The 24,826-nt window shown below is 35.7% G+C and overlaps 3 protein-coding genes across 5 annotated transcripts; 1 reads left to right on the top strand and 2 right to left on the bottom strand.

The window, feature by feature from the left end:
- The first annotated feature begins 848 nt into the window (after window positions 1–848).
- Window positions 849–8,860, top strand: LOC132622544 (embryonic protein DC-8-like). 3 transcript variants are annotated; one of them, XR_009575928.1, is made up of 5 exons: window positions 849–1,169; window positions 3,021–3,118; window positions 3,207–4,705; window positions 4,864–4,957; window positions 8,725–8,832. XR_009575928.1 is itself a non-coding variant. In XM_060337151.1 (3 exons), the coding sequence occupies exons 1-3, from the start codon at window positions 964–966 to the stop codon at window positions 4,625–4,627; spliced, it is 1,725 nt and encodes a 574-aa protein (XP_060193134.1). In that variant the 5' UTR covers window positions 849–963; the 3' UTR covers window positions 4,628–4,848. The 3 variants fall into 3 exon arrangements, 1 of the variants encoding a protein (XP_060193134.1); XR_009575929.1 differs by lacking the exon at window positions 4,864–4,957 and having other exon boundaries at window positions 8,725–8,860; XM_060337151.1 differs by lacking the exons at window positions 4,864–4,957; window positions 8,725–8,832 and having other exon boundaries at window positions 3,207–4,848.
- Window positions 8,200–9,429, bottom strand: LOC132622545 (zinc-finger homeodomain protein 6-like). Its single transcript, XM_060337152.1, has one exon. The coding sequence runs from the start codon at window positions 9,367–9,369 to the stop codon at window positions 8,470–8,472; it is 900 nt and encodes a 299-aa protein (XP_060193135.1). The 5' UTR covers window positions 9,370–9,429; the 3' UTR covers window positions 8,200–8,469.
- Window positions 9,430–19,329: 9,900 nt separating this feature from the next.
- LOC132621641 (alkylbase DNA glycosidase-like protein mag2) lies at window positions 19,330–24,172 on the bottom strand. The gene is made up of 2 exons (XM_060335978.1): window positions 22,831–24,172; window positions 19,330–19,635 (listed from the first exon to the last, which is right to left on the bottom strand). Exons 1-2 carry the CDS (start codon window positions 23,856–23,858, stop codon window positions 19,614–19,616), a joined length of 1,050 nt encoding a protein of 349 aa, XP_060191961.1. The 5' UTR covers window positions 23,859–24,172; the 3' UTR covers window positions 19,330–19,613.
- Window positions 24,173–24,826: the final 654 nt, after the last annotated feature.

Consider the following 24,826-nt stretch of genomic DNA (forward strand, 5'->3'; position numbering starts at 1 on the left):
ATTTATCAGTTTTATGTTTTACTGCTTTTAAGAATATGAATTAGTGTAAATGGAATCGCTTCTAATATCATATAAAAAAAACAAATTGAAAAAATCAAAACCGAACCGAACTAGTTCGGTTCGGTGTTCGGTGTCCACCTTCAAAAAATCGAAACCGAATTAACCGAATCAAAGTTTGAAAAAACCGAACCGAAGAACCGAACGCCCGCCCCTAAATTTATGTGATACACTTTTTTTTTTAATTTGTACCAAAAAAGGATAATACATTTATATATTAAGAAATAATCTAACTTAAAACTTTCCTTTTTACTCTTAATGAAATGATTTACAGCCACAAATATCTATGACTTATTTTAGACCACAAGTTTCAAAAATCTTCATTTATTTTTTAAACTCTGTGCTTAGTCAAATTATATCACATAAATTGAGACGGGAGAGTGCTAATTATTCGTCGATCTTTATCTCTAGTTAATTACATTACAACTTGATTTTAATAAAACAGCGTGGTAACTACTTCAGGGACATTTCAATCTATGTGAATAGAAATAGCTTCAAATGATTTATTCTCGAGACACTTGGAAAAACAAAAGAAAGACAGAAGAAATTTTTTCAAAAAAATTGCTAGAAATTTTGAGAAGTTGTCCGTTGGTTGAGAGCGAAATCAGCAAAGCTGTAATAAAATTACCCACCAAAAATATTCAACGGCAAAGACTTGGTCTTACCCATTTTTATTACGTGGCAGTAAAATAGTAGACCTCATTTCACATGCATCCACGTTGCTATTTTGCCTCTCTAAAGAACCGCTCTGTCCAACTTCCAACTTTAAACTGTCCCTTATATATATATCTTCATGTTTCATCTCACCCTTTCGTAATTCAAAAAATTGATAATAATTCGTAGTTCGAGATTGATCGAGTTGGAAACTAGAAAACATTTTTAACACTAATCAGTAAAAAAAAAAAAATGGGGAAGAGGACAGCATTGTTTATGGTGATGGTGGTGGGGATGTTAAGTGTGAGTTGGTGTTGGGGAGAGGAAAAAGCGAATGTGGCGAAGGAAGAGATGAGTAACAAAGCCCAGCAGGCTAAGCAAAGTGCTTCTGAAGCCATGGATGATGCTAAAGACAAAACCGCTTCTTGGGCTGATTGGGTCGCTGACCAATTCTCACAGTAAGCAATTCCTATTTACTCCTCTCAATTTGTGTATTAAATATTTCTGATTTATTTTAAACTACAAATTTAAAAGTTTCCTTTCCTAATTAAATTTCATGTTAACACACACTCACACATAAATAGGGACGCACTACTACTCACTTTTTACAAATCCTCGACGAGTCTGTGACTCATTGAGGAAGTGGTTCTCTATAAATATAGTACTAGTTTATATCTGCTGTGATATTAATAAGCTCGGAGACTTTTTTATTTTAAGCAAATTCACTAAACAAGGTGCCTAGGGCTAATTTTTTATTTATATATAATAAAAGCCAAACTCGAAAGAAAAAGTACAATGTAATGAGAGCTAGTTCTTACCTTACTAATAGCCTGTTTGGCCAAGCTTATTTTTCTGCAAAAATACTTATTTTTTTTTTCATAAAGTGCTTATTTTAAAAAAAGTGAGGTATTTGGCCAAGCTTTTGGGAGAAAATAAGTACTTTTGGGAAGTATCAGAAGCAGTTTTCAAAAGCTAGAAAAAATTCTAGCTTTTTCCTAGAAGCACTTTTTTGAAAAGCACTTCGGAGAAAAATAACTTAAAAATACTTTTTAAAAGCTCAAGAGTATTTTTTAAATTAATTGACCAAACATAAACTGCTTCTCACGAAAAGTACGTTTCAAAATAAGTTGATTTTTAAAAGCTTGACCAAACATGCTATAATTCTAATCGTATTGAAACCTATACTAATTACGTGTGTGTACAAAATAAGAAGAAGAAATAACTAAATATTCCTCGATTATCATAGGCTTGGAGACTTAAAGTCACGGGGCAATTTGCCAGATTTCCCTTCGCTGGGTGGTCTTTAATTTTTATCCCTCAAAATGGTGGTCTTTAACTTTTGCTCTTCAGGCAGAATTTGGACCTTACAATCAGAATTTGTAAATTTCTGCCTTAAGGTAGAATTCTGTCTTAAGACAGAATTTTGCAACTTCTGCCTTGCGAAATTCTACCTTGTGATTTTTTTTTTAATGGAGCTGGGGTTTGAACCCACAACTTCGGAGTATTAGGCGAAGGGCAAAACTTAAAGATCATCAATTTGAAGGGCAAAAATTAAAGACTACCCCAAATGAAGGGCAATCCGCGCAAAAAAAGAAGTCACGTAACATTTGGATTTAAACTAGACGACTTTTTAAAAGTTTGTCTCGCTAAACTTGGGTTCAAATAATAGTACTATCCGTTGTATATTCTCTGGGTACTCTCTAAACATTGTCGATATAGAATTGCTTTTCAACACGTGTAAAAATTTACCCTTGATTTACATAGGTGCAAACAAGTAATATATCAATTGTCAACCTTTGAGATGGTAAAATTAATAGGCAATTAAGGGCCTTTTCGTTGTCTTACAGATATTTATTTCTTTTTAAAAAAATCTGTTTTTCTAAGAGATCTAAAAATATTGAAACGGAGGGAGTTAATAAACAAATTTTTAAAATTTTAATTTCCCCTTTTTAATCAGACGAGTGTAGGTGTTATACAACTATTCAAAAAACCTGCGAAAGGACAAACTCAAATATTCGAAGCATTTTTTGGTGAAGGTTTGGAAATTTAATCTAAATAGATTAGGCAATGTTTTGTTACTTGTTAAGTACCAGTTTTACCAAGTGGACATTGTAGTAGTTTGTTTGTTTCATTATCAGACGCTGCCTTCTGCTCGGATGGCCTATCATATTTTCATGAAATAATGAACATAATTAGCAACTAGGTGCAATGGAAAATTAATCAATCATTTCTAAATTGGTCGCAGTCGCTCTCTATGTTAATCTAAACAACTATGGGATTACTTACTTCTTATTCACTCTCATTTTCAGGTACCAAGACGATGCAAAAGATGAAGCCCAAAGATTATCAGATAGAGCTAAGGATGCCGCATCAAATGCAAGAGATTCCATTAATTCTGCTTCACATGGTAATCTTTCCTAGACATCAAGTTTTAGTGAAACCGATAGACAACTAGTACATTGAAAGAATAACTAATAATCAGATGTTCTTTGCAGGAACCCAAAGGTATGGCTCTCAAAAGGCGAAGGAGATGGCTGACGTAGCATCTGACAAATTCGGTGATGCTAAAAATTTTGCATCCGAGAAAGCCAATCAAGCTATGGACGCAGCCGCAGATATCACTAGTCATGCCAATGAAAGAGGAAAAGATAATGCGTATGACGCTTATGCCTATGCATCGGAGAAAACTGGCAAAGCCGCAAACACTGCTACCGATTTTGCCAAACAAAAGGCTGATGATGCTTATGCATATGCATCTGATAAGGCAGGTCAAGCCACAGACACTGCTTCGGACATGGCGGCAAACGCCAAAGGAAGTGCCAAACATAAAGCTTATGATGCCAAACATTTTGCCAAAGAGAAAGCACGTGATGCTTATGCTTCCGCTTCTGATAAGGCAGGTCAAGCCACTAATGCTGCTTCGGATATGGCGGCCGATGCAAAAGAAAGAGCCAAACATAAGGCTTATGATGCTTCTGATTTTACCAAAGAGAAGGCGCATGATGCTTATGCCTCCGCATCTGATAAGGCGAGTCAAGCTACTAACATTGCTTCGGACATGGCAGGTGATGCCAAAGAAAAAGTTAAACACAAGGCTTATGATGCGAATAATTTTGCCAAAGAGAAAGCTCATGATGCTTATGCCTCCGCATCTGAAAAGGCAGGTCGAGCCACTAACATTGCTTCAGACATGGCCGCCGATGCCAAAGAAAGCGCTAAACATAAAGCTTATGGTGCCAGAGATTTTGCTTCTGGGAAGGCACATGATTTGGTGAATGCTGCTTCCGAGATGGGCAGCGCAGCTAAAGAGAAGGTTAAGGATAAAGCTAACGATGCCTATGCTTATGCCACAGATAAAGCAGGTGATGCCAAAGAAATAGGGAAAGACAAAGCGTATGATGCTTACGGATATGCATCTGACAAGATGAACCAAGCGAAGGACGAGGCTTCTAATATTGCTGGTGATTCAAAAGACACCATGAAGGACAAAGCATCAGATGCCTATGGTTATGCTACTGATAAAGTAAGCGATGCCAAAGAAATCGGAAAAGACAAAGCGTATGACGCTTATGGATTTGTATCTGACAAGTTGAGCCGAGCAAGGGATGCGGCTTCTAACCTTGCTGGTAATTCAAAAGACACTATGAAAGATAAAGCCTCGGATGCCTATGACTTTGCCTCTGGTAAAGCAGATCAAACCATAAGAATGGCTACCGATAGAGCCCATGATGCGAGAGAGAAAGCTTATGATGACTACGAGGGGGCCAAATCAAAGGCGCATGAAACCTACAACACTGCCAAGAACACGATGAATGAACAAGCAAAGGATAAATATGAAGCAGCCAAAGAGAAGGCTTCGGCAGCTGCAGGTAACGTTGGAGCAAAAATGAGAAGTGCGAGTGGCAAAGAATTATGAGCAATTAGTAGTATAACAGCCCCTGAATGGAAATCTTGCTTGGAAAGAGGTTCCTTCATTGAAATGATTTTCCATCCGGTGAGTGGCTTAGATTTTTACTATTATATTGTTTTTTCCTGTTGTTACGTATTCTTTTTGTAGGGCGGATGAAGTTCTTGATGAACTCAATTCTGTAAGGTCTTAGCTTAATTAATAAAGAGAATGACGACGCTTATTATGCATATTTTGTTTGACAGCCAACTTCAGAAACATGCACCAAAAAGATTTTAGTGCGTTTGGTCTCATATGTAGACACGTTCATCTAAAAGGAAGCATCCACCACCAAAATTTGTACGTATCTGTTATTATTATGCTGTAGTAGATATAAAGGGAAAAATATGCAAAATTAGAATTTTATATCCGCTACAATTGAATTGTTGCATCCCCTAGCCAATGCCAGTATATCAAAGCTGCAAAAGTCCTCGTACCAACTGTTAAAAAAGTCCTTGTACCAACTGTTAAAAAAATTATGTACCACCTTATTAAAAATACTGTTACTATTGTTGACTTAGAGCCTGTTTGGATGGGCTTATGCCTATTTGCAGCTTATAACTTAAAAAAATAAGTTGGGTAATCTAACTTTTTTTTTTGACTGAAAAGTTCAGCTTATAAGCTGCTTTAGATAAGCTAAATTAAATGGGCTCAATTATTTTTTTGAGCTTATTTTAAGCACAAAATGACTTTAAGCTGGCTAGCGAAACACTCAAAAAAGCTAAAAACAAATTATAAGCAACTTATAAGTCAATCCAAACGGGCTCTTAAAGTACTGCACGACAATCCATTATTTCAAATAAAGACTGGTGAATGATGAGACCCGGATACTGTTCCAAAGTCACGTTCATGTTTGATCTGGATGGTTCAATATGAGAGATGAAAGACACTGTGCAAACCTCAAAAGCATCCTGACCTTCCTTTTCCTCTCTCCTCTTTTCTCTTCGTTAGATGTTAATTATAGTCCTATTTGCCTTTGTTTTACGACGTTCATCATCAAGAGTCTGTTTGAATAGTTCGTGCTTATTTTGGCGGTGGAATTCGATGGCTAATATCTGAATGGGCCATAGACAATCCTTTTTTTTTTTTTTTTAATTTGGGAAGCTTCAAATTCAGAATATGTTTTGATTATACCAAAAATATCATGTGAGGTTCGTTAACTTTCCTCCTCATCAGTACGAGGTGCTTAAAATCTTCTTGTTCATACGATTAAGATTAAAGTACTACATTTGCGTGACACAGTCCAACTTCTACACATCACTGGCTGAGTTTCTATAATTGGCTTTTCAAGTTGGAAAAAATAACCTCGGTATAACCTAATAGGACATTAGATTTTGGTTGTAAAACTCCATGTATGTTATTGATGCATTTTTTGTTTCGGAAAATATATAATTGTATTTGAAAAAGGGCGTGAACTAGAAATATGATAGTATCTTACAGTAATAATTCTTTCTAACTTTAATTTAAGATTCATTGATAAAAATGCTAATATGGAGGATAATATCTTGATATTAGTGTCATTCTTGCATAACCATCACATATAATTATTCATTTAATAATAACATCTGTATTATGATCCTGTTTAACCATTTCGCGTTTTGCTGTATAAATTGACTTGATCTAATAAGTTATTTATCTCTTTATCGTGTTAACTGTTCATATATGTGTAGTGGTAATTTTAACTACGGTCGCGGTTCAATAGGTCATATTTCAAGTTGCCATTTTCAGTTTATCACAGCTTGTGTAAACATTCATAGGTTAAAACTCACTTCATTTCAAATTACTAATTGCATTTTAAATGCAGATAAGAGTTGAAAGCATATATAAATTGTTTACTTGGTTTAAAAGTCTAAGTAGGCATTGGGCCATAGAAATAAAAAAAAAAAAAAAATTTTTTAAATTTTGGAGTTGTGTTTAGCCATAATTTTTGCAGATAACTTTTTTTTTTTTTTGGTTGAAATGCATTTGTTTTGGTTGTGAAAAACTTGAAAAACAAATTTTTCTTGTTTTTCAAATTTCAAATACAACTTCAAGTTGTATTTGAAATTTTCATGACCAAACACTAATTTTCGAAGAAAGTAAAAAAAAAAAATCGGAAAAAAGTGAATAATTCTTATGGCCAAACGGGTAAGAATCAATCTCAATTTGCTTATACTGGAATAGACAATTGTAATCCTCAAACTTCACTAAAAGGGAAACAAGGTTTTCAACATGCCTTTAGTTAATGTAATGAACGTACATGCTTGGGTTGTTCAAGATGATTGAAGTATAGAGAGTAAACACAAAATGGAAAGGGGGAAAAAAAAAAAAAAGAACAGCGAAAGAATGAATTAATACCCACTCCTCCGCAATTATTTTCTGGTGTGACGAAGTGCAACTCGCAGTCCAAGAGCAGCTTAGCTAACATATCGTGTATAAGCAGTTTGTCTTTTGTCTGATCCTTTTTTTTTGGTAAATAAGAGGAATCATATTAGTATGGCTTAATATGCAGCCGGTTACTGTTCTTAAGCGGGCGGGTATTAGCCTAACAAAAGTAGTTTCTGGTTTGTCTTAGCTTCTCTCCGGAAGCACAACACATATAGAAATATAATTTGCAGAAATAGCAGATAGTACCAAGTTTTACCGACCTCTCTAGAGGCTCCAAATAAGGTTGCTTAAAGAGCCTGATTAGATGGGCTTGAAAAAAAACAGCTTATAAACTGGAAACAGTTTATAAGCCAAAAAAAAAAAGGTTGAGGTAGCCCAATTTATTATTTTTTGACAACAGCTTATAAACTGCTTTAGATAAGCTAAGTCAAACGGGCCCAATTAATTTTTTGGGCTTATTTTAAGCACAAAATGGCTTTAAGCTGATTAACCAACTTTAAGCTGACCAGCCAAACACTCAAAAAAACTGAAAACAGCTTATAAGCAACTGATAAGCCAATCTAAACAGGCTCTTAATTTGCTAACTCTGGAAGAGCATGAACGTTAAATAACCATATAACAACATCTCACGGATATGTTTTGGTCCTAATGTTTATGGAAAGTTCCTGGGTTATAGGGTTCTATATACCAGTTCACGGTAGGTTGACAAATTAATGTACCAGATCATCTATAAGTAACTAGATTTTAAGCATTTTATTGGTTCTTAATGCTAGTCTTTAATTTCTACATTCTAAGATCATAGTTTTCTAATTAAGCATATTAGCACACTAGTATTATCTTTTATTTTCCACAGCTTTAACCGCATACAATCACTATACGATCTTTCCCCAAAATAAAAGACACGGTAGTAATTTTCTCATATGCGTGTCTCACTTATTGCAGCAATTGGCTAATTGTGAAACTGATTAGATGAAGAATCTTGGATATTCTCCTTCAGAGAAACCAAGAGTAATCTGAAAGAGAACCAATTCAATTTCTTTGTTTGGTTGTCTCGTTATTCCGTGATAGTAGCTGACTGATATCCCGACAACACAAAAATAGGGAAAAATACAAAAAAAAAAAAACGGATTGATTAGAAAACCAACTAGCAATTGCCATCTAGTACACTGAAAGGGGAATTTGAAGAGACTTTTATGATGAATTAATTGATACTACGAATTACTAACTACATAATGTAAAGTCCTTCATTATATGCTTAACATTAAATTACTTTGGTAACGGGGAAGAACTAAAAAACAGTCAGCCTCTGAAGATGCTAAGCCTGCTGAAATTATGTAGTCAAAGAATTGATTATTTGCCTAAAACTCCTCTTATCTATCAGATTTATGCACAAAGGAAAAAGGGTCTAATTTAATCTAAAACATGGGATTTTGCAGTCTTGCCTGTTATGTTTGTTTCTTCTTGATTGCTTGTTTGCTGTTGTGCATCCACACTTTGAACACTTGTCTCTTCACCCCCACTTCGGTACAAAATTGCTGCACTTCTTGTTCATCTTGTTTCTGAATTCTCCATCCCAGCTTCTCAGCAAACTCTTGCATTTTATCTTTCTGTTGTTGACTGAATTTCGTTCGAAATCTCTTCTTCGACATCGAATAATTACATGGCTGAATTACCCCTTGTCCACCATTAAACATGTTCAGATCTTCACTAGATGATTCAGCTGGAACTCCCGTGTTCCCTCCGAAGCTCATCATCACTGGTGCCACGTGTCCCCTATGAGAGTACTTATGATGGTGCTGTGGAGACGGAAGAGAAGGCGGAATTTGAGTGTTTATATGGTGGTTGTTGATGTTATATCTATGCACATGACTGGGTGTTTGTGATTCGTCTTCAGTCTCTTTTCGATGAAAATTGCGGTGACAATCACAAGCTGCACATTTCAGGTATTCCGGTGTCCCTTCTTCTCCACTTGGCATGAATTCTCCGCAACCATCTAAGACATGTCCTCCCATGCTTGCGGCATGATTTTTTAGACATTCTTTGTATCGGACAGTGCTGATATTTCTATCACTTGCTGACGTTGTCCGTACTTGTCGAAGTGGATCTGGATCTGAAGTTTGAGTAAGATTATTATGCTGATCTAGGGTTTGGTTAGGGCTAAAAAGGGTATTTCCATGGATAATTTGCTCATTTGTTCTTTTATCTGCTAGACTTGAAGCTACAGGAGTAGTAGGTAATTTGGTTGCCCCAGAGGATGATGATTCTTGTTGCTGGTTAAGATGAGATGGATTATAACCAATGGGATTGGACATGCCCATATCCTTTTCTTGACCTCTGTGTTCCATAAATCCTAGTATCTGTCTGGTCTTAAACTTCACCTCTTGTAATATGTCCTAAGTTGCAAGAAAAAATATCTTCTAAACCTTTTTAATATCTTTTAGGTAACTCGGAGAGCTATCATAATTGGGGGACTAATTAATTGAGTGATATCAGACTTGTCAATTCTCCCTATATAAAAGTGGATTTTTTAGTGCTAGCTCCACTGTTTGTACTAATTACTATACGTAAGCAAATTAGAGAGGCTGAATTGACCCAAGGACTTTGGTTAGCTGGCTAGCTAGTAGGGAGTACTACCATTTAGAGATGGAATCAATCAAGAAAACTGAGATAGCCGGTCAACACGGGGTAAAACTAGACTTTGAAGTCACTGACAATAAACTTATAGAAAGTTATTGATAAGTAGAGTTAAAGGGGTAGGATTTAGAGTAATACTAGAAGTAGCAATATTACTCTCAAGGAAAGATACAATCTTAATCTTAAAAGTAATCTAAGAGGGGGTAGCCAATAGAAAATAATTAATTAATGAGAAAAGATGGATGTTGTGGTGTCTCCTTAGAGGCATCCAACCCAAGAAAGCACACAAGAGAAGGAGGCATGAGATGGAGTTTAGTAGCTAAAGAAAGAGTAATGAGTAATGACTTGCCATCAGACATTGATGAAAGTAAAGACTTACTCCACTAAACAACCGACAAGGTCATGTTCGTCCTCTTCTGCAGCCTGCACATTGGTCCAACAATGTCATTATTATTGGGCTTAGCTTTTCTTTCAATATATGTCAGTATTTAAAGAAACTGCAAAACGTGTGGAATATGAGAGGAAAATATAGAGGGGGCTAGATGAATGCATCATGATGTGACATAACTATGGTCCCTGTAAATCTTCCTGTGATCTGTATAAATTCTTCTCCAAAACATGACTTTAGTTTCAGGAATCTAATCATAAGATAAGTACAATTACATTAGGCGTAATTACAAGATAAGACAAAATGGTTAATCAAAACCATTAGGCGGGCAGCATTTCATTCATTATAAGATTAGAAAGAGAAAGGCATGGGGGCTTTTGGTGCTGTAAAAGTGTGGAAAATAAAGTGGGGATATATGGTCCACCGTAAAGCAATTATATTGCAGCAATTTGTTCCCCTTAGTGTGTGTGTCAGATGTTACTCTCTATGTAAACGACAAGCTGTGCTTTCAAATGGGCTGCAATAACCAACCTTGTTATTAAGAGAATCTTGTAAAGGAGATTTGGCTTTAGTTTTCTGAATGATAGTAGTGTAATAGTGTTCCCTGCGCCTCATTTCCGAAGTTAATCTATTGTGTGACTAAATTACTTTGTTTCAGGGGGTTAACGTTTTGGTTAAAAATTGATCCGAATCTCAAACCAAACCAAACCGATAGTTATTTAGGTTTGGTTTGGTTTTGAATTTTAAGAAATAGATAATATTTGATTTGGTTTGGTTTTATTAAAAACAAACCGAAGAAAAAATCGAACCGAACCGACTAAATAATATGCACAATTATATACACACACACACAAAAAAAAATACTAATTTTATACATAATTTTAAATATTTTGTTTATTCTTTCATCGAAATTTTCTTTATCTCTATTAGGCTAATGAATTTTACATCTTAAGCTCATTTCTTAAATAGAAATTCATGTATCCAAACTCATTTATTTGAAGAAACAACTATGAGATTTACTTAATAGAGAAGGGAGTATTTCTTACGAATTTTATTCACTTGATTAAAACTCATAGGTCTTAAGACATTCTCTATACAATTCTAGAAAATTGCAGCTCTCATAATAAAAGGGTAATAATGGATTATAAGTTGAAAAATGATGAAAAAGTCTTTCCTAATCGTAGGTAAAAAAAAATGAAAGAGAGAAATAACATTATGTTTCTTGATAACAAAATGAAAGATAGAAATAACATTATGTTTCATGATAACCGAAAAATCGAACCAAACCGAGAACAATCAAACCGATGGTCATATATTATATTTGGTTTGGTTTGTTCTTAATAACTTAAAAAAAAACACTAAATTGTTTTGGTTTGATTTTAACCAAAAATCGATCCAAACCGACCCATGAACACCCTCAGTTTTATCTAAGTCTTAGCTTTATTTTTCATATTTAGGAGGCAGATAATTTTCCTGGTTAGGGTGTGTATGAGGTCCATCCAGTTCCCCCATTTGGGAAGAAGAGAGCACAAATTTCTTTGCTAGGGACATTGTGAGTTGTGACAGCCGAAGGTGTGGGTCTCATGTAAAGAAAAGATATCCGTATTTCTACCTCCCTATTTGAATGCTCATGCAATCTGTTAATAGTATGTGAGCGACGGGAGAAATAGTTGTATGATTCTTTTGCAAGATATTTTCCTTTTTCGCATATAAGAGGTCTCAAAAAATATATAACAGATCTGAAAAAGTTTTTTTTTTTTCTATTCAAATTGTAAGAGGTCAAGAAATCTATTTTCTCGAGCGACAACCTTACATTAGTTATTTGAAAAGAAAGATATATAATGTGTAGATACACTTAACCGGGGGAGGGGGGGGGTGAGACTTTTCCAATAATTGTGCAGACTTAGTTCAAAGTAAATAATATCACAACCTTGTAACATCATTTTTCGGTTGAACATAGACAACACGAAGATTTTGGTATCACAAGTGAGAATTGTTAATGGGTGCGCAAATGCTATCTCAATTTGTAATTAAAAAGGAAAAAAGAGTCAAGTATAGTGATACTTTTAATGGTGTGAGGTCAATCGATAAGTTTATCTTTAGATTGTTTTAGCCTGATAATCAAAGTCACACGTATGGAGATGGCGGCGTGATGGTGTCAAACCCGACTTAATCAGTGTCTTTTATTGCCTACGTATTGGCGTGCTACTTTACTCGCAGCTTTGGAGATGTATGAACAAAAAATACGTGGACTCTTGTGGCCATTGGTGTGCCACAATTAATCACATTGGTAACTGAAAATAAAAAATAAAAAATATAAGGTATGATAATTTACTCTTAATAGTGTGAGACTTTTGAGTTAAATCAACCCAATAAAAAAGGAAATACAAAAGAAGAAAAATAAACAACAGCATACCCAATGAGGAACATATGGAGTATATTGTTCTAGTATTATTTTACTGTGATAATTTGAAGGACTGAAACAAAAATGAGCATGGTTCATCTAATTTAGCAAACATAATTAAATCGATAAGATAGTCATTGAGGATAAAAAAGTAACTTTATCATTGAAACTTTCCTCTTTAGAGACTTCAAACGAACATATGGAAACCTCAACTTGTCATTATATTTGGCAACATTAATACATTTCTGGCAGTATCTAAATGAAACAATCAGTCTAGCTACTAGTTTGTTAGGAGCTGGAAAGAAGAAAATTTAACTTTTATAATCTTTGCTTTTGATTATCTGTCGGAGATGGATTTGGAAATAGTTCCTGGCATCACTGTCCAACGAAAATTAGAAGAATATATTATTGGAGTTACTGAAAGTAGTAACAATAAAGCGTCCAAGATCAGTGTTTGCACCGTTTTAAGTAATTAAATAATCTTTAGAACATCTAATTTAGTGATTGATGATTGAGGTTGCTTATCACGAAAACGGAGAGGGCGACGCTTGTTTAGTTGTTCTGCAATCTGCATATAATATATACTCACTTTTCTGATTGGTGGAACAAATTCCAAGCAGTTTGTTGTTTAAATCTAATGTCGGATTAGGGTTTCAATTATTAAACTAAGAGATAAGGGTCTTACTAGTCATTAATATAAATAGTACAACTGGTAGCTTTTAATGGATACACGTGCCAAAACCCTAACCACAATATTGTAAACTTTTATGTGTAATACTATTTTATTTTATGTGATATATGTTAGGTATTTGGTGTGAATGGGAAATGAAAGTTTTATTTTCTTTGCTTTTTTCGGAAAAAAAATTTTTTGTCGAAAAGGCACATGCCTTTTCAGAAAAGACACACCTATTTCGTTAACAGACACCTGTTGTTAGTTATAAATATCTAGTCATCCCTTCAGATTTTCCTAAATGAAAAATTCTGAATTCTTCTATCTTCTTCTTTTGCACTTCATAAAAAATTCTGTGTGATTTTACAGCCTTCGAGTGGTTCGCTGTCACCAAAGTTTGCAGTACCGCTACTACGGTGAGTAAATCGTTCTATCCTGGGAGGATATATTCCACAACCTCGGGTACATTGAGGGGAATAATTTCCTTAAGGACACACTGTGCATTCAGTGGGCTCGATTTTTGTTCTTACATATTTTTCCAGACACTGTTCTTAGTTTTCCAGTTTCTGTCCAGTTTCTGTTTTATATTTTCAGAAATTATTGTTACTGTTTTAACAATTTTATAACAATATACTGTAGTTTTTTTTTGTTTTTTTTATGTGATATACTGTAGTTTCTTTCCCGTTTCATGGTTTTTTTCCCTGGCTTCTTCTATAACTTAGAAGTAGAAGAAAATAATGTACGTTTGTACTACTATAATTAAAGGGATACAACTAATTTTTGTTTCTATCTCACTATTCACTACTGGTGTTACCTTGTCCTGTTTTGGCCTATGGGAATTGGATCTTTTTGCTCTGTTCAGGAGTAGGACTCAACAGGACATGTCGCGTGGTTCCTCCATACTTGCTTTTTGATTTGAAAAAGTCTCTTCCATTTATTGGAATGTGCAATTTTTAGTCGTTCCGTCCCAGTTTTACTTTTTTTTTTTTTGTCTGTTTGAAAAAATACATCTTTCTACATTTGATAACTATTTAATTTCAAACATCATACGTGACATGTTTAAGATTACAATATTTAAAGGGAATTCGCCCGCATTGTACACAGCTATAGTTTTAAATCACATGATTTAAAAGTCTTTTTAATTTTTTCTAGTCAAACTAAGACACTTAAATTAGGACGGGAGAGTTTGTGATTACTTCTTTATTTCGCAAATCGGTGAAGTCACACAACTTCCATCAGTTGAGACACAAAATAATTTTTCAAAAAAATAAATAAAAAAATTCATATCGAGTCAAATATTACTGCATAATTTTGTTACGGAGGAATTACTGTTTTCTTACCGGCAAATCCATATATAAGACTATTTGTGAGTCTGTTAGAACTCCAGCACTTTATTAGTAGTACGAGAAGATATTGGCTGAAGAGCGAGGTATAGTGGGGGTCCATGTATAGTCCTGCAAGAGCAAAGTAAAGGACAGGCAAAATCTAATGGGAGAAAATGGACTAGTCACATCACCAGCTTGCACGCTTTGCTACTCCCAAAAAACTTAGTCTCCGCAGAAATAATTAGTGGGCTCTGTATTCAGTATTATGGAAAACACTAAACACGCATAAAAGTTTCACATGCATCCATCAATACCGGCTACTATCACGACTCAAATTTCCTATTTACTCAGCACGTATGTCCCTAATCACGTTTAGAAACTAAACCATGTTTGGTCATGTTAAAAGAAATGGGTATTGAGCAGTGGCGTAAGCAGGATTTTTTGCAAGCAGTGTCACATTTTAAGATGAAAGTAAATAAATAAAGCATGGTAACATCATATTAAAAACGGAAAAGGCTCAAATATGTCATCAAACTATCAGAAATAGCTCATTTATGCTACTCGTCAATAGTTTGGCTCATTATGCCATTGCCGTTACCCTCATCCATGCCATTTTTCATTAATTTGGGTCGGTTTTTTCTTTATTGATTTGAATTTAAAATTGGGCTGATTTAATTAAACAACGCGGACCTCTGATTGGATGACATAATATATATAAAAAACACACACGCACGCACAACTCTTCTCAATATTTTTTTTTTTTTAAATATATTCAAAATAACTTTACTAGAAATAATACTAAGCGTTTTTTTCATAGGCACCAAACCAAAAAACTCATTATTTATTTGTTTCTGCCTATCGTTTTAAATCAATTTCATCGGTGCCAAAAAGAAAGAGTGGAAAAGAAAAAAGAATAGTAGCACAACTAGAAAACAGTTAAACGAAAAAAATGATCCTAGACTTAATTGGTTAAATATGTTATTTACTTCAAAGATGTTACATATAATTTTTATATCAAAGAAGTCAAATTTGGACATTACTGAAGAAATGACATTACTGAAATATTTCTTTTTTCGAAGAGATCTAAACCTGGACATGTATGTTAAAAACTTTAAAAAAGCCAGAATGTAGCTGTTAGAGGTTCAACCTCGGGACCTACAGTTGAAAACAGAGGCGCTTGACCAACTGAGCTGCGCAAGCCTTTGTGTTGAAGAGTGTCATTTTATTATATTTATTCTTGATTTGTTTATGTCAGTTAATTATATTAGCATACTTAGTAAAAATTTTTGACCAAATCGTGTCACGTGATACCCCTGAATCTAAGGTAAATCCGCCCCTGGTATTGAGTCTGACTTGATCTTAAAGTTAGTTGATCTTAAAGTTAGTTCATGAGGTGATAATTGTACAAGATAGGATACAAATAACTAATCCTTCAACAAATGTGGGATACTTCACTATTCCTCGCGCTAAGGCTTATGAACGGGAGCATGAACAATATAGCATAAGACCCGATACACATAATAATAGGGACAAGCATGACTCGAATTCCATGTTAAAAATGAACTTCGAGCCTAGCTCAAAATTAAAAGTTAGCTCATAGGATTTCTCAAAATCGACATTCCAGGATCCCTCAACTAATATTCGTTAGTTGAGCATTCTCATTTTTGAGCCCTCTTATTAGTATGTACTTTAGTCCAACATCATTAATAACGAAAAAGTGTGCATTAATTAATTATCATTATGATAACATAGATCATGATTCGACTGGTTAAGGTTAGAATTAAAAATAAGTGACCGAAGCAAGTGCTTTTTATTAGTTTAATTTAATCAGACGTTGTCGTTGACAAACAACAAAACTGAAGGAATAGATTACTATTGAAAAAGAGAGGGATTGCGTAACGGTTGTGCTAACAAAACCAAAGGGAAGTCGCATAAGGCAATGCTCATGTTATTTGCATAATTGTTTCGTTAATTTCTTTTTAACTTAACGTGTAGCAATGCTCATGTTATTTGCATAATTGTTTCGTTAATTTCTTTGTAACTTAACGTGTACTATATCGTTTCACTGTGACATCTACACTCAGAAAAATCATTTATGTGTGCCACAACAAAGGAGTACAGCAATCATAACTAGTCTAAATTTTACACTCTTGACTCTTGAGTGAAGGCCGGTATCATCAGTCATAGCATCTTTTTAGATGTAAATCATAGGAGTACTATATTCTCCAGATATAATACAAAGGTCCATTCTGGAAAAGCTCTTAAAGGCTGAAATTAATTTTAATCATCTTTGACATTAAAGCTGAAATGCTATGGTTGGTTAGCGTAAAAGATGAGGACGAAGAGGCTTTAAAGTATATTTTGTCGTATCCTAAGGGAATAAAAGAAGAAGAAAAGTAAAACAAGGAATGATAAGCCATCATGCCCATATATTGTCAAATAACTCAAGGATATGGTGAATAAGTTCTCCCTACTAGATTTCAACGAATGTACTTTGCATCCGGAGTAAAGTTGGTATACGTATCGCGTATTAGATTAGTTTTTCCCCACTAATAATCAACACATTCTTGGTCCCCGTAGCTCTTTCAACCAAAGATAAGAGGGTTATTGTAATACGCAAATCTAGAAGCGTGACGTGTGAATATATTTTCACCTAAATATTTACATTCTATCGTCATATTTTCTCAATGATTGCAGTAAAGGAATAAGATCTGTAATACTTTTTCTGTATGGTGGGTAATACCCAAGATAATTGGATATCTGTATCTCCGCCAAAAGCAACAGAATAAATTCCTCTGCATGATAAAGAGGTATCTGCATGCTGATTGCTGAATACCACCGATAGGTTAGCAGCTTTTGAAGATGAGATGACACTGACTGACGCAACCCCATTCTCATTTAGCGGACCATTGCTCATAGGTTCAGCCCAACTATACAGGTTGATGGAAATACATTTTTTTGCACGGATTGCCCTTCTTTTGGGTGGTCTTTAAATTTTGCCCCTCATATTTGTGTTCTTTAAGTTTTGCCCTTCGCTTGGATACCTGAAGTTTTGGGTTCAAACCCCCGCTCAGCCATAAAATAAAAAAAAAATTCGCAAGGCAGGGCTGGGGGGAGTGTATGCCGGATCCGGCATACAATCCTTAAGGAAAAATTAAAGTTATGCCGGAGGGAGCAGACTTTTCCTTGAGACATTTTTTTTTTTTTACTTTTCAAGGCAGACTTTTAATTATGCCTTAAGGAAAAGTTCCGTCTTATAGGGCATACTTTTAGTTATGCCTTAACTAAAAGTGTGCCCCATAAAATATAACTAAAAGTATGTCCCATAAGGCGGAACTTTTGCTTAAGGCATAACTAAAAGTTTGCCTTAAGGAAAAGTTCTGCCTTATGAGGCATACTTTTGGTTATGCCTTAATTAAAAGTCTGTCCCATAAGGCATAGTTCCTTAAGGAAAAGTTTTACCCCATAAGACATAACTAAACTATGCCTTGAGGAAAAGTTATGCCTCCTCCGGCATAACTTTAGTTTTTCCTTAAGGACTTTATGCCGGATCCGGCATACAATCCCTAAGGAAAAACTAAAGTTATGCCGGAGGGGGCAGACTTTGCCTTGAGACATATATTTTTTTTTTTTTTTTACTTTTCAAGATAAACTTTTAATTATGTCTTAAGGAAAAATTTTGCCTTATGGAGCATACTTTTAGTTATACCTTAACTAAAAGTGTGCCCCATAAAATATAACTAAAAGTATGCCCCATAAGGCGGAACTTTTCCTTAAGGCATAACTAAAAGTTTACCTTAAGGAAAAGTTCTGCCTTATGAGGCATACTTTTGGTTATGCCTTAATTAAAAGTCTGCCCCATAAGGCATAGTTCCTTAAAGAAAAGTTTTGCCCCATAAGGCATAACTAAACTACGCTTTGAGGAAAAGTTATGCCCCCTCCGGCATAACTTTAGTTTTTCCTTAAGGACTTTATGCCGGATCCGGCATACAATCCTTAAGGAAAAACTAAAGTTATGCCAGAGGGGGCAGACTTTGCCTTGAGACATATTTTTTTTTATTTTTCAAGGCAAACTTTTAATTATGCCTTAAAGAAAAGTTCCGTCTTATGGGGCATACTTTTAGTTATGTCTTAACTAAAAGTGTGCCCCATAAAATATAACTAAAAGTATGTCCCATAAGGCGGAATTTTTCCTTAAGGCATAATTAAAAGTTTGCCTTAAAGGAAAAGTTCTGCCTTATGAGGCATACTTTTGATTGTGCCTTAATTAAAAGTCCGCCCCATAAGGCATAGTTCCTTAAGGAAAAGTTTTGCCCCATAAGGCATAACTAAACTATGCCTTGAGGAAAAGTTATGCCCCCTCCGGCATAACTTTAATTTTTCCTTAAGGACTTTATGCCGGATCCGGCATACACTCCCTCCAGCCCTGTCTTGCGAAATTATTTTTTTATTTTATATTTAAACGGGAGTTCGAACCCAGAACCTCAGATATCTAAGCTAAGGGCAAAACTTAAAGACCACAAATATGAGGGGCAAAATTTAAAGACCGCAAATATGAGGGGCAAAATTTAAAAACCACCCCAAAAGAAGGGCAATTCGCATGGAAATACACAACCCAAATTGACAAGCCCCAATAGCCCATAAGCCACTAAAATCAGCAAAGAAAGCATACGAGTTGATATGAAACCTTTCTAACGCAAAGTGGCGACAAATCCACTACATAATTAAGTCCATATAGCAACATGTCACATAGGCTATATTTGAAAACCCACATTGAGTAAACGCTATGTATCCCAAATACCCAGACAGCACAAGGGACCAAAACGAAGACGAAAAAAGCAGTACATTCTCCGATGAGCAATAGAATTAAGAGAAGGCCAAAAGTGAAAAAAATAATAATATTAATCATTATTTTACCCTTTTTACCGTGATAATGCAGTTCCCTACAAAAATCATGAGGGTCTGCTATTTACAAGGCCTCTTCAGTACCTTACTTTTTTGTAATAACTCTACTGACGAACCTGAATAACTGAAGCATAATTGCTTCGTTATTACAACATTCAGAATCCCTATCATAAAAGCTCAATACTAACATAAGAAACTATTGGCACCAACAAACTTCAGAAACCTCTTCTCTTTTCCCATGGTTTCCAGCATCAGCACCTCAGTCATTGGCCCCAGATGCAAGCCCTAAGACCAAATTTTAATGACTCAAGGATAAGTATCCTGGTATGTCACCCAAATAAAAACTGAAACACGAATATAAATAAAACGAAACAACCTAATACAAGGAAGAATCTAGGAATAGTGTTAAGAGTAGCATAAAACACAGATGTCAATGCATGATAAGAGCACAACAAAATAACAGTGGAAGGGACAAAAAAAAAAGTGACTCTCGTATGCTGATATGAAGGATATAATTGATTACTGTAGCATCTTATGAGAACACCCGGGCAGGTTAGCGCCAAGTGCAAGAGAAGTGGAGTAATTATTTTTAAATTCAAGGCTTAAGAGGATAAAACTTTTTTTTTTTTTTGATGACATGGGAAGCCGCAGCCGCTACCCTTTGGATGCGCACAGGGTAAACCCAGCTCCTGTGCAATAGCTCGCAAACCACACAGGAGAGGTAACCCGCACTAGGCAAGCCCTGTGCGACGAGCTCGACCCAGAAAGCAAATCCTCTGTTGTCGTTGGCAGGGGGTTTCAAACCTGAGACCTCCATTATGAAAGCCCCATGCTCAACCAACTGAGCCACCCTTGCGGGTTAAGAGGATAAAACTTTTCTCTGATCGACTAACATAAAATCCTGTTTACATCCATTGGGAGTCGGATCACGTGGTAGGTATATAATAGTGACAAATATAAGCTCTCTAGGAGCTAGACAAGTGGTAAGAGCACAACGTGTGACGCTTGGTTAAGTGCACATCACGAGCTCGAACACTAGCGCAGTCAAAAACCTGATATTTAAGTGGAGAAGGGAGTAGAAGGTCTGGCCCATCATCGACATCACGGAAAACTTGGAATTGGCATAAGTGAAATTCTTTTGATCATTTTGACATAGATAAATTTGTTGTCAACGCACCAATAGATAGTCACTCCAATAGACAAGCATTTTTACTGCAAGTTCGTAAAAAGAAAGGTCCCCTCAGATTTGCCAACCAACAATGACCAAATAGAATAACTTCACTTGCAATATTGTCCACAGCCCTTTTCGAACTATTGTTGTCTTTAAGATACAAAACCCACTGGTCAAACTCATTGCGCTCTTCAGAAATTCATTTAATTACGCAGATCACTTTCTATGCCATTACTATTCTCACAAAACAAACCAAAAGTTCTGGTTATAGTATAATGGACTGCATTGCAACTAACTTAGAACAAAATATCTCCATATCTTGCTGCTTCTCTTGGCAAGATGGCAACATTTCTGTTCACGACATTTTAATCTCCTTTATAAAGACTGGACAGCTCTCCCTGATGTTCCATCACATAATCATCTACCAGATTAGTCTAGACCTCGTAAAGACAAAAAATTGAATTGTACTTTCAGATCTCGAGTAAAAATTGAGGACGTGATGAAGGCAGTATTCCTACACTGCCCCCACTCCTCGACCCCAACCCATCGAGTGACAAAGATAAGGGAGAGATGGCATCACTAAGAGTGTGAAGCAGTATCAAGACAGGTAAAGTTAGGATGGTTTTATGGAAAGAAAAATCATGTTGCCTTGCATCTAACATACTTCCCCTATCGGTGTTCATAACCCCTACCTTCAATCAAAATAGACAAGTTATAGCAAGAGTTTTTTCTGATGCAAGGATGATAAATAGAAGAGGGATTATGTATAAAAATGGTATGGACGCAGAACTAATTTACTGGCTAAGAAGTTCAAAAATTGCAAATCAATTTGATACCACAGCTAAATATTCATAAAATATGTAATTTCACTCTTTTTTATTTTTATGGCGGAGGGAGGGGGGGGGGGGGGGGGGGGGGCAGAAAGAACCAATTTTAGTTATCTGCTTATCGCTAAAGTTGATTTTCCCAGTCTATAAATGTAAGGGTTATTAATCTCAAAAGAAATCCTCTCAAAATCTGATGATTCTACATCGTAAACTAATCAAAGATAGGGGGTGTAAATAAGCCAAAACCAACTCTAGGAAAGCGAAGCTCGGCGTGAGGCAACTGGAATGCAGCTTGGACCACTCGAGCTTGAAACTGGGAGAATCGAGTGTGGCCTCCACTGCATTCAAGAAGCTAGAGCTTAGATCAATCAACTTCCCCATGATCCTAATTCATTTTTTATATAAGCACATGATATGGCTTTCCCTGGATAGGAAAAGATACAAACATGTGAGCAATTTAAAAGTTTTTTCTTCATACAATGCATTCTACACTTGAGAGTTTAGGACTTTAGGTAAAGAAAACACCTCAACATGCACCTTGTCATTAGAAGTCATATTTTCATATTTGAGTCCATGTACAAACTGTGCCCTACTTTGTTTCAACTAGAAGTCTGTCAATGGCCACCTTCTCTCTCTCGGTCTTTTGCATTCAGCACTTATGCAGCGTACTTCAGAGATTCCGAATTATAAAACCCACACCATCTATTATAGCTTCAGAAACAAATTCACTAGTCCAACGGTCACGAGTTTTAAGTAGCTTGGAACACTCGCACGCAATTCCTTAAACCAGAATCGCCAAAAGGAAAGCTTTCTTTCTTTGCTCATATAACAATCCGGTAGGTTTCAGTTATATAATTTTCATCATATTGAATGTTTAAAATGCATAAACACCATGCACCCAAGGAAAACAAAACTGCACATTGGCATTTTGCAGCCACATACACATACTGTAGCCAGGCAGGAGAACAAACTGCCTTCTTGATCTTTCATTCCATCTAGACACAATTGTTTAGCTAATGAAGAGGTGGTCTTTTATTATAAGTTGCCCCTCATCTGCATTCAGATTTGATTTTTTTTTTTTTTGGGGGGGTGGGGGGATAAGGAGTCGGATTTGAAAGTTTATCAATTTCTAGATATAAACTCAATTTGCATGCTTTATAGTACCTGATACAGGGGAAATTCAGAACCAGTGACTAACTATGACAAAGGTATTCTAAAATCAAGTAAATCTACCACAACATCATAGAAGACTTTCACAAGGTGAATAGCCAATTTAAGCACAGGTTGCAATCTTCAATCACACCCAATTTGGGTGACCCAATATACATCATTCATGCAAAACATCTACATTTACACTGCAATTCTATTACTGTATAATAGACAATAAATAAAGGAAAGAAATAAAAGAAAAATACTTACGAATCATATTCATTTATCTAGAATATATCATACAAACATTCAGGAACAAACTGGTTCACATACCCGAGGCTGCCCATGCCATTAATAGGCTCGAGAAGTTGCAATTGATGCTGTTGTTGTGCCTCCTGTTGAGGCTGAATTTGCTGCAAGGGCTGTATACGACCACCCTCCATCACTACTGCTGCAGTAGTTGGTGTCCCCTTTCCCTCAATAAACCGCCACATATACCACGCCCCAACGGACCGGTATGGCTTCCATTTCTCACACAATTGCTCCATTTGCGACGGCCTTGGTAATTCCTCCAACCCATGCAGCATTTTTACTCCTTTCCTAACCCCCAAGTCACTAACAGGCAACACATCAGGTCTATGAAGGGAAAATATCATAAACATATGTACTGACCAAGAACCAATCCCTTTCACCATTGAAAGCATTGTAAACAATGACCTATCATCCATCTTTACAACAGTTTCATCAGACAAAATCCCACTTTTATACTTATTTGCAAGGTCATACAGGTAACTTGCTTTTCTCCCTGATATACCAATCTGCTTAAGCTGTTGAGCAGATAAAGAAAGCACAACATGAGGGCAAACAGCATCTTCACCACCACAAAGAGAAAGAAAACGCGTGTAAATTGAAGTTCCTGCTTTATAAGCTAATTGTTGGTAGAGAATGCTCTTACAGAGTGCTAGAAATGGAAGTTGGTGTGACTCAAAAGCTGGAAAAGGAAGAGTATCTATTAAAGAACAAAGAAGTGGGTCAGCTAATCGCAAATGGCGAAGAGCATTCTCAATTTCGCCATTAGCAGATAATGGTTTGACAATTTGGGGCAAAGATTTTGTTGATTGTGAAGAACCCCTTCGACGATTCTTGGTGATTGTAACTACAGATTGCGAGGAATCAGAAGGTTGAAGGGCTTTTTGGTCATTAGTGGAAGAGAGTTTACGGATTTTTTGGGGGCGAATCGGAATTTTTGAAGGGTTAGAGGGATTTGGGGGAATATCAACGGTGGAATCAGAAGCGGGTTGAGATAGGGATGGAGTTTCGGTTTCGGTTTTTTGTGTTTGAGTTTGGGTTTGCTCACCCATAGAGAAAGAAATTTGAGAGTGTATTTTTTCTTTCTATGGGGGGCGCTGAGGGAGAGGGGAAATTGGTGGCGATTCAGAGGACAAAGCGGCGGGGTGTAGGGATTGGATAACGGCGTTGCTGCAGTCGACTGTCGTATTGGGGAGCTAAAGGTTTGAAGTCAATGCAGTGATGAGAGCCAACTTTATTTTACTTCAAAAGTAAAAGGGGTTCCAATTTGGCTTCTGTAAGATCATTTTTTCTCGTAGCATGATTTGGTACTCCAGTTCTTGTGGCGTATTTCCTAATGGGGCCGCTGAGATTCCCATATTGCACAATCTTTCTTCATTTAATTTTTATTTGTTTCTAAGAGTTCCTTAGAAAATAAGCAAACAAAATTTTGAGTATAAATAAATTCAACCAAGAACTGTAAAATTGGTTGCTGATAAAACATAACAACTGGTATCTTAAATAAAATCTACTACAGTCTTTTTCCTTTTCCTGTGGAGTATCAAATCTCACCTAGACCCTAGTGTGGAATTATATTGAATTTTTATTGAGCATCAAATCTAAAGGAAAATAAAGCTTAATCCAAGCGCTGGAACTAGCAATGTGACACACATTGAGCTGAGCACGACCTGATTTAAAGAATTCTATTATGTAATCATATTCAAATGCATAATACGTAATAAGACCACAACTATTATTGTCGTAATTGAATATATTTCATTAACATTAATCGGTAATCAACCATATATATTTAAGAGATGCGAGGTTCAATTAATTTTGAAGAATAATAATGTCGACGTGCAATTATAAAAGCAGCTCAAAATAAATAAATCAATAACCACTTTTATGTCCTTGATATCTGTAGGATGACTATATATATGGAGGAAGAACAAGGGTCACAAAAGAGAAATGCAAGGAGAAAAAACAGTGAATAAATATTTAAAATTCATGGCAAAAGGACAAAGGATAGTACTCTCTCCGG

This window comes from Lycium barbarum, chromosome 12 (assembly GCF_019175385.1).
Source record: "Lycium barbarum isolate Lr01 chromosome 12, ASM1917538v2, whole genome shotgun sequence".
NCBI lineage: Eukaryota > Viridiplantae > Streptophyta > Magnoliopsida > Solanales > Solanaceae > Lycium > Lycium barbarum.

Coding starts and splice junctions, on each gene's coding strand:
- LOC132622544 (XM_060337151.1), top strand. CDS start 964: ATGGGGAAGAGGACAGCATTGTTTATGGTGATGGTGGTGGGGATGTTA. Junction 1,170..3,020: donor GTCGCTGACCAATTCTCACA/GTAAGCAATTCC, acceptor TCTCATTTTCAG/GTACCAAGACGATGCAAAAG. Junction 3,119..3,206: donor CATTAATTCTGCTTCACATG/GTAATCTTTCCT, acceptor TGTTCTTTGCAG/GAACCCAAAGGTATGGCTCT.
- LOC132622545 (XM_060337152.1), bottom strand. CDS start 9,369: ATGGAACACAGAGGTCAAGAAAAGGATATGGGCATGTCCAATCCCATT.
- LOC132621641 (XM_060335978.1), bottom strand. CDS start 23,858: ATGGGTGAGCAAACCCAAACTCAAACACAAAAAACCGAAACCGAAACT. Junction 19,636..22,830: donor AATGGCATGGGCAGCCTCGG/GTATGTGAACCA, acceptor ATTTGGTCTTAG/GGCTTGCATCTGGGGCCAAT.